Here is a 10,367-nt window from a genome sequence, read left to right as displayed (position 1 = left end):
ATATGTAATAACTGCACATAGTAGTAAAACTACAAAAAAATCATCTCTGTCCGGAGACAGATAATGGTTATCAATATATCATACCTCCCAAATCGAATCGTAAATATATGAAAATGATCATGAGCAAATTATAGTGATTAATGTAACGCAAAGATGGATCAACGTCAATGTTTATCAACCAAGCCTTGTAGCATAATTTGACTTTTTTCAGAAATAAGTTAATAAAAACGACAGTTTTGAATTATATGCGCGCTCCGGTTAACAACATCTTTTTTTTCTTTCTTCTACTTCTAGTTTCGCTGTTATCCCATGTAAGAATATATGACATACATAGCGTATAAGAATTCTTTTGAAATGAATCAATAATTTTATATTTCCCCGCAAGCAGTTGATTAAAGAGTAATCAAGGAAACCAAGGTTATAGCGGTAATCAAAAGAATGCAATCCAGGGACAAAGACCAGACATGGAAAACAGACGCACATAACAAAAAACACGAAGCAACTAAAATCATACGCACAAAGCAACAAAGCAAATGAGCAATTCGGACTCCATTAAAACTAGGAGCATGGACAAGGTGCACCGGTTGGGTAAGCGTCCTCTGCTATTCTAGAAACAACCGCCGAGTTGCTTATAAAAAGTCAAGTCCGGGGTAGACGAAAGATGAAAGGAAAACTATGACGCATTGAACAAATCAGTTTTGAAGGATTAGGAAAAATGAATTAACTGACAAAACTTATAACAGAACTTCATCATTGTTTTCATCGCTTCGTGCAGACCTAAATTGATAAAATTATAATACATACGTCCTACATGTACAAACTAAGACTAGTTGTGTTAGGACTTTGACATGCACGAATCACATTTTTAAAGTTTAAATAATTGCACAAAAAATATGATATAATTAATCACATTTATTTTCGTCATTATCTACTATAGTTATTATTGATAAAAAAAATTTGGATGCTCAGCTTGCTCATATTTTAGTATCGACGGCATCTTTGAAGACAACACCATGACATACACATATTTAGATTTTGAAAACTCTTTAATATATAACTAATGAATATTTTCTTGCCATTGACAATGAGTTATTTAGTTTCATTTTTACCAGAGGTCGAGGAATGTCATGAAGAAAACCTAAGGCATTTACGAGAAAAGAAGTTTATGAAATGAAATATTTGTAGAACTTCCTGTCAAAGTGTCTTTCCAGCTTTGTGCCAGTGCATTTTACATCTGTCAGTTTTGTTTGTGCAGCCGTCCATGTTAGAAATGTAGTCATCCTACTATCACAGGTTAGTGGATTATTCCATACTAATCTACAAAAGTAAAATCATTGCATAAAGAATGCAATATTAGTTAAGGTAGATGTATAACTACTAAGTTAACTTAGACAACTGTAGTTAACGCAAAATTAAATACGTGAGATAGAAAGCCTGCAAAATAGGACAAATCTGTCCTTTGATAGATTGTTAAAGTCAAAAGGCTTACAGAGGCCGTGGATCATGTGTAAGATAAGTACAATTATTGATTAGAAGTTCATTGGAGTGATGTGTAACATTATTGAGAAAAATGTTGAGAAACATTACTGATTACAGGTTCATGTGACTGCCGAATATTATTGATTAGAATTTCATGAGAGTGATGAATCACATTATTGATTAGAGGTTCACTGGAGTGTTGAGAAACATTACTGATTACAGGTTCATGGAAGTGATGAGTAATATTATTGATTAGAGGTTCACTAGAAAGATGAGTTACATTATTTATAAGAGGTTCACTGGAGTGTTGAGAAAATTACTGATTCATGGTTAATGTGACTGACGAGTAACAATATTGATTAGAGGTTCATGGGAGTAATGAGTAACATTATTGATTAGACGTTCAATTAATTGTTGCAAAACATTACTGAATATAGATTCATGGAAGTAATGAGTAATATTATTGATTAGAGGTTCATGTGAGTGACGAGTAACATTATTGATTAGAGGTTCATGTGAGTGACGAGTAACATTATTGATTAGAGGTTCATGGGATTGACGAGTAACATTATTGATTAGAGTTTCAATTGAGTGTTGAGAAATATTATTGATTACAGGTTCATGGAAGTGATGAGTAATATTATTGATTAGAGATTCATGTGACTGATGAGTAACATTATTGATTAGAGGTTTATGGGATTGATGCGTAACATTATTGATCAGGGGTTCTTGGGAGTGATAATGTTACATCAATCTTAAAAAAAGAGGATTATAATCATATTTGATATTCAATTTTGAATAGAATTGATGTGTTTATCCCTTTCGGTTATTCCGTGATTTTTGTTTAATGCTGTGTAATTTGAGATACGCATTGAATAGTTCTAGTGTAAAATGGGTACATAATTTTGCGAGAAAGATACTCGCACTACATTGTTCAGAAACAATTGAATTACACCAATCTGCTTAACACTAGTTTCAATTTCTCTTTTATTATAGAGAAATTATCTTTTAAGCATTTTTGTTATTAATATTTTGTAAGAGATATTGCACAATGTAAAAATTATGTTACACATAATTCGACGAAACTTGGTATATATATTAAGCTCAATTATCCCAATTAGGTCAGGGAAAAAATCGCGTGCGTCTCGATTGCCATTTTCAAAATGGCTGCCACCGCAGTCAAAATTCAATTTTGTTCGATTCCGATGAATTTTGATATTCAAGTTACGCTACCTCAATTAATGATATGCAGTTCAATGGATGATCTTTCCCAAAACAATAAATCTGGAAACGGCGACTCCTACTCGTATTCGTAGAAACGTAAATTTTAATTTACTTATGTTTCTATGTTATGCTTCTTACTTCACGTCCTTCCTATGCGTGCGTCAATTTTCATTGTCTAATTAATATTATTCTGAATATGTCAGTTTTGATACCATCTAATCCTGGTTCTATTGATTTATTTTCAAATTATTGATTGTAACTAAAATTTTCACAGCATGAGAAAAAGTGCTTAAGATGGCACAGTGATTCATACGTTCGTCATTCAAGTCTAAGATGAAATACAAGAAAGAAATATTGCTACTTTTATATACATAATACTCACAGGAGTTTCAAAGAAGGAAGGATTTTAATTGCGTCTGTGTTTATTGATTCCAGCCTATTTGCTTGTAGTTCCCTAAAATGCAATGCAATATTCAATTTACTTTGCATTGTTAGTTGAAAAAGGGAAACATAATTCCAGCGGAAATCAAAAGAATGCAATCAAGAGACAAAGACCAGAAAGGGGAAACAGACACATACAACAAATAACAAATATAACAGAAATAATACGTAAGCAACAAAAGTAAACGAGACACTCGGACTCCACTAAAACTGGGAGCATGGACCAGGTGCACCGGTAGACAGCTTCGTCTGCTTTTTCAAAATACAAAAAAATGAGAGGTCCTAAGGACAATGTCATAAATGCTTGCAAAATAGCCATGTAAAATGCGAGTGTTACTACTTTGTTTGACTACCTTTATTTGTTGTTACTAACTGTGAGTGATAGATTACATACTCTACTACCACTAACAAAGAACATCTGATTTCTCATATTTCGTAATACTTACAAGGTTACTAGATTAGAAAGACCGCTGAATGTTGTAGTCGATAAAGTTTGTATTGAGTTTCCATACAATGATCTAAAATAGAAAGCATAATACAAAATACTTGAGATGTTCAGATAACAATCTCATCAATGCTTGCATATTTGTGTTAAGACCAATTAGAATACATGATTTAAAATTCATAACCACCAAGGATTGTTTAAAGAATAGTTTGTTAATAAGATAAAATTTCAATTTGTAAATTGTATAATTACTTTTGTCGAAGCTAGGTACCTGATATTTGTAATTTGTGAAAATGGGCAATTGGACAAATTATTAGTACATTATATGGATGATTGTTATGTACTTAATACATACAAAAACATCAGATTACTCAGGCCATTAAATGCATTTTCTTTGATGATTGCTATCTGGTTGTGGGACAAACGCCTAAAGCATGAAAAGACATTATATATTTTTAACATTAATGAATAAAGTCATGTACATTGCAAATGTATTGCATTCGAACGATTAGGCGAACAAAAGCAAATTTCATGAAACAAACAGCATTTAAGACCCTACGGATTACATAGCATTAAACTAAAAAAAGTCATTGGAAACTTAAAATAGATGTCCGCGGTTTTTTTTTTAAGAAACAAACGCATAGTCGCACATGTCATATTACTATGATGCAAATTTGAATTAATTACTGTAGCCAATCGACTTAGATATTTTAGATAACGTAATACGTACTGACGGGTTCCCTTTCCGTCATTTGTTTTTGTTTGTTTTCTTTGTTTGGTTTTTGTTTTTGTTTTTGTTTTTGTTTTTGTCATAAAATTACAAGCCCATAAAATGAAAGCGCATTACCAAAATGATATAACATTGGTCAAAATAAAGGTCAACATATACTAACATATACTCAAGCTTTTTTAGGTGATAAAAGAGATTTCCTTCAAGACTTGATATCTTGTTTTCATCTAGTTGCCTGAAATTGAAAACTTTTTACGGAAAAATTGACATGACACATGATCAAAACAAAAGATTTGTTATATGCACAATAATCTGTACAATTTGTGCTAGTCGCAGTTATCAGCTTGATTTTTAAAAGACAGACACAGCAATAGGCATGATTCATGATAGACACAGCAATCAGTGTTAGTCATGATAGACACAGCAATCAGTGTTAGTCATGATAGACACAGCAATCAGTGTTAGTCATGACAGACACAGCAATCAGTGTTATTCATGACAGACACAGGAATCAGTGTTATTTATGATATACACAGCAATCAGTGTTATTCATGATAGACACAGCAATCAGTGTTATTCATGACAGACACAGGAATCAGCAGGACTTAAGATCGATACGGCCAGCAGCATGATTAAAAATAGACATAGCATTCAGCATGACCCATGATAGACACACCATTTAGCATGATTCATGATATACCTAACAATCAGCATGGTTCAAAATAGACAAAGCAATCATCATGATTCATGATAGAACCAGCGATGAGAAAAGACTGAAGATTTACCGCAATTTGTAATAGATGCAACAATCAGTGCGATTCATGACAAACATTGCCATTTACCACTTATATATGATATTTTTGTATTTATAAGTGGCCTAAAAACCTAAATATTTCTACCAAACACAATCTTTAGCAAAAGAATATTTTGTCTAATATGACATAAAATATTCAGAATTCTTACAGGTATCGTAAATTGACAAGACTCCTGAATGCATCCGCGTCAATGTTAGATATCTGATTCCCTCGAAGAAGTCTGAAATGACAAAAACAAAGATTTGAAGTAAAAACAAATACGTTGTGTTTTACTGTTATCTAGAGTTCTTGTGTTTCTCAAACACAACTGCTTTGTTAATTGAAAATTGGTAAAGTTAGTTTGATACACAGAAAAGCATTTTTAGGAGATAACAGTGGTCAGTTTTTACACGCGACGCGTCAGCAGGTCCTGCAAATGTTTTACTACTATCATATTAGTAATACTAACATCGAATCTGTGACATATTCAAATATCTCCATTATAATTCAACTGTATAATATAATCACGGTCATAATAACAATTAAAAAAAAAGAACTCTTCCCCTGCATACGAAATCTGCGGCGGTCAATCATGAAATTAATTCCCTGAACATAATGACGTTATCGAATGAAGTTTTAATTCTTGTTGATAAGACTTATAAATAGACAGATACAATGTCATTTAAATATAAACCGCAAATAGAGTTTATACTACACTCTAAACTACAGTCTTTGTGTATGTTGCGTGGTCTGAAATTTTAGAAAATCTGTCCTAAGTAGTTCCTATCAACTCGTGTACAGCACACTGAAATACGCGCTATTTATGTGGTTAGGTAGTTTGCATTTATAAATAAACTACATTTTTGTCTAAGTAGCTAAAATCATGTATTCACAATTATCTGCTGGATCTCAGTTCTTATACTTAGCGTAGTTATTATGGAATTGCAAAATAAAGAATTAAGATATCTATGAGGGAATGTTATCAGATGAAACATTGATTGGTAATCTCGGTATTGTGGTAGAGTAAAAATATACTTTGGTCATATGTAGGTTAGGGATATCTGAGTTTAATTAAAAGTGCAGTTACGTTCACAGAAAGTTTAATACTTACAGTTGATTGAGGCTCTGGCAATTTTTACAAAAGTGTGTCAATCTTTGTATTAAATTTCTATCCAGACTCCTGCAATCAATTTAAATGAGAAGACTGAGGAGTAATCAAGTGAACCAATAGTAGCGGAAATCAAAAGAATGTAATCCAGAGATAACGACCAGACACTGTAAGCAGACAAGCACAACAAAGAACATTAAATACCTAAAATAATACATACAATGTAACAAAAGTAAATGGGCAAGTTTCTGCTCCCAGTTTTTAGTAGTCGAACTCCACTAAAAACTGGGAGCATGGACCAGGTGCACAGGCAGGGTAAGCGTCTTCGGTGTTTTCTAGAAACATTCGCCGAATTGCTCATGTGCAGACGAAAGAGGAAAGGAAAACTATGACACGTTGAACAAATCAGTGTTCATGTTGCATATGTATACATCGTAACGATCTACGAGTTTATGATGACGAACATAAAACTTCTATAGTGATGAATTCAATCTTGTAGCAACATAATCCTCTTCCAGAAGTTTCATTGTAAAAAGTCTAGCGCGATACAAGACGTCTGCGTAGTTATGCAGTGTTTAAATGTAAAATGAATAAAATATTTACCAAAAATAACTATAACCCAACAAAAATAAATGACAAACCATATAAAAACAAAAGCAAAAATACATGTATAGGCATGTAGAACAAACCATTTCACAAGAGGCACGGAATAAAATAAATGAACAAGAATCATTTGAATGTTGCATGAACAATTCATTCAAATGATGCTAGTATTTGCTTCTTCAATGTTTTATCAAATTAGTTTTTGAGACCTTTTTTCACAGTTAATCCAAGTAAAACAAGATAAAACAAATTAATCGTCTGCGATCATCGAATGTGCACGTAGGTAAACAAAACACAGATTATTTGTTTAATATTTTTCATACTTACATCGTTTTAAGAGTATTGAGACCTTCGAACATTTTGTCATATAGACTTGATAACTTATTGTTGGAAAGAGACCTATAAGAAATTTGGCATTAACAAATGATGGCAAAATGCATCCATTATTAAACAATAAACACATATGCAAGACTAAAAGGTTTTATAAAACATATACTGAATATCTGGCCCAAATCAATCTTTAAGTGCATCTTGAATACATACTATCCAGATAAAAGCATATTTATTTCCTTCGGCACTAATGTTTCTAAATGATATTTTGATACTACTATCCATAACCTTGGTTCCCTTTATTACTCTTTCATACATATTCGCGCCAGTCCCCCACATCATCGTATACACTTACCGATTGATTTAATCATTTACCGTAGTTTTATTTTCATTAATTGCTTTACGTTGATAATTCACCTCTCATATACCATTGTTTCTTGTTCGTAAATGGTGAATAAACAGGAATAATCTGTACGATTTGTGATAGACGAAATAATCAGCTTGATGTATGATAGACACAGCAATCAGCATGAACCAAGATTGACACAGCAATAGTCATGATTCATGACAGGCAGAACAATCAGCATTATTCATAATATACACAGGAATTAGCAGGACTTGTTTATTAATTATGATATTTTACCGTAGTCTTCAAAGAATTTACCGTAGTCGTCAGATCATTGACCGGTCTTCTGATCATTTACCATAGTCGTCAGATCATTAACTGTAGTATTTTAGTCATATACCCTATTTTTTCGGATTATTTACTGTTGTTATTATTTGATTATATATCGTGTATTCAGACTATTTACCGGTTCTTCGGATGATTTATCGCGATCATTAACCATTGTGTTTGATCATACGCCGTTGTTTCCAACTATTTACCGTTGTTTTCTGTTTCTTCACAATTGTTTCTGAACATTCATAATTGCTTCGATTGTTTACTCATCGCTGAACATTTACCGTTTGATTCTGACAGTTTATCACAGGATTGCGATCATTTACCTTTGCTTTCTGATCATTTTGCGTTGGATTACAATTCTTCATCGTCACCTCGTTTTTACATGTGAAAAATATGGGTTTCTTTTATATCTCAGAGGATGCAACACACAACTTTGACATTAGTATACTCGTGTAAATGCTTTGTTTATGTATTATTATATTTTTTTTTATTTTCAGTCTTCATTTGTCATCGAATTGTGTTAATATTTGTGGTTTTTGTTTTTGATTTTTTGTTTTGTTTTGTTTTGTTTTTTTGTTAATTTTTTGCCTACATAAGTATTTGACAAACAAGTGTCAAGCTAGCTTTTTTTCTTTCTAATGATAAGCATTTTATACTTACAAATACTCTAAATTTCTACATTGCTTGAATGCACTATCTGCTATATTGGAGATTTTGTTATAATGAAGTACTCTATTAAGAAATTTATATGTTTAATTAGAAGTCTATTAAATACTTGACCGTAAACAATACAAACAAGTCAAAAGCACTCAAGATGAAAACAAATTATGTCTTCTTAAAAACAGTTACAAACTACATAACCAGTCTAATCTTGTCATTTAGATTATTGCGCTTGTGACTAAAAATATATAGATTGTACATAGATTGTATATAGATTGACATGAGCTATGGTTGCAAGACTTATCTTATCTGATCTAAATCGAGAAAGAGGTTAATGCAAGGTTATATCAAAATATAGATTTGAGTACTGAAAGGACTATATTTAGGCAAAATACGGCGTTTGTATACGGTAAAAAGCATCGTTTTTTTTTCGGTGGAATTTTCTGCACGCTGAATCGCTCATACAATTGGAAATGTCCGAATTTTGTACGAATCTGGGCCTTAATGAATATCAAATATTTGATGCTACAAGCCTGCACTGAAATACTCGTTAATTCAAAGAACGGAAATTCATCTAAACGTACTACATCAACAAATATTTTTTTTACTTTTACAATTTCGAAAGTCAAGACAGTTATCACACACACACTTGTTACAATAAGCATTCTAGAATTTAAACAATAAGATTTATAGTTATAGATTCATATATAAATTATTAAGTAAATTTGAAATGATAAACAAGTGCAACAACAAATCAATGTAAGTTGAGCACAACCCGTTGCTGATTGTGCACTTACAGTTTTTTCAGGTGTGTCATTCCAACACAAACAGTGTCATCAATCGAAGAAATCTGGTTACTGGATAAAGATCTACAAAATTACATAAACAGTGTATGAGGTCAGTAAAGGACGTGTCTTGACAAAAATCGACGTCATTTATGTTGTAGAGTAACAAGGAAGGATTGAAATACATCGAAAGTTTTCAACAAGGTCAAAACACACGGAGAAAACGATGATAACATGTAAAGGACAACAAATAGATACAATTTCTATAACACTAAAAGGTGCATAAAAAAACAGAAACTGGTACAAATGATTAACTATGATGGGCTGTCTGTTCTTGTTTGAATTCACGTAAGAATGCAAGGTATTAGTAGTAATTCAATTATACAATTATGTTAAAATAAAACAAAATAGGTTAGGTCCAAATGTTAGCTAGATTGGCGGGACTTACAGCGTAGAAAAATCAAAAGTGTGTGTGCTTATATTATCATGAGAATGGCTCATCGAATGAATAATTATTTTTGCATCCGACGTATTAGCAGTTCAATCATGCATACGGTTATATATTTAAATGTTTCTTTGCATATGTATATCAACATGTATATTTGTTTCTAGCAGCACTTCAATTTATTTATTTGTATATAATACAAAGTTAGTATCCAGCTGATAAGTATCTACTCACACGAAGGAACCAGTAAATGACTTGAGATCGCCAGGAATGCTCGTTAAAGCTTTGTTATGACAGTTTAACATATCTGTATGACATACGCAAGTAGTACATATATCTGCGTTAACTTTCAAACAAATTAAAGACACGAAAATTAAGACTGTGTGTAAGATGAGAATACAACGCATCCTGCTATCTGTGTACAATTACCTAAAATATAGACGAATTGTATCAAATACGGTCATTGTTAAAATATCGTTTGTTGTGCAAACCCTGATGTGCATAGCGGTTTCCAAGATAGTGGATTCTTATTCCAAATTGATATATGATCTATCTTATAGACGAGCGCCAATTTGGGAAAAGCCTCCAGTTAACGCTTTAATGCAGCTACCTAACACATGGCTAACTTTGGTATGGATTAA

The 10,367-nt window shown here is 32.2% G+C and overlaps 1 protein-coding gene across 2 annotated transcripts; it reads right to left on the bottom strand.

Annotated features, from left to right (window-relative positions):
* Positions 1-1,038: 1,038 nt before the first annotated feature.
* Positions 1,039-10,151, bottom strand: LOC148602238 (uncharacterized). 2 transcript variants are annotated; one of them, XM_088553505.1, is made up of 11 exons: positions 9,961-10,151; positions 9,294-9,365; positions 8,497-8,568; positions 7,152-7,223; positions 6,225-6,293; positions 5,283-5,354; positions 4,483-4,554; positions 3,945-4,016; positions 3,591-3,662; positions 3,086-3,157; positions 1,041-1,317 (listed from the first exon to the last, which is right to left on the bottom strand). In XM_088553505.1, the coding sequence occupies exons 1-11, from the start codon at positions 10,131-10,133 to the stop codon at positions 1,164-1,166; spliced, it is 972 nt and encodes a 323-aa protein (XP_088409631.1). In that variant the 5' UTR covers positions 10,134-10,151; the 3' UTR covers positions 1,041-1,163. The 2 variants fall into 2 exon arrangements, with proteins under 2 accessions (XP_088409633.1, XP_088409631.1); XM_088553507.1 differs by lacking the exons at positions 3,945-4,016; positions 4,483-4,554 and having other exon boundaries at positions 1,039-1,317.
* Between the last annotated feature and the right edge of the window lie 216 nt (positions 10,152-10,367).

The sequence above is a fragment of the Perna viridis genome, chromosome 11 (assembly GCF_037379345.1).
Source record: "Perna viridis isolate PV_CMFRI_1.1 ecotype Kerala chromosome 11, ASM3737934v1, whole genome shotgun sequence".
NCBI lineage: Eukaryota > Metazoa > Mollusca > Bivalvia > Mytilida > Mytilidae > Perna > Perna viridis.
The sequence above is the reverse complement of the archived record's forward strand: the minus strand, read 5'-3'. Positions and strand labels throughout refer to the sequence as shown.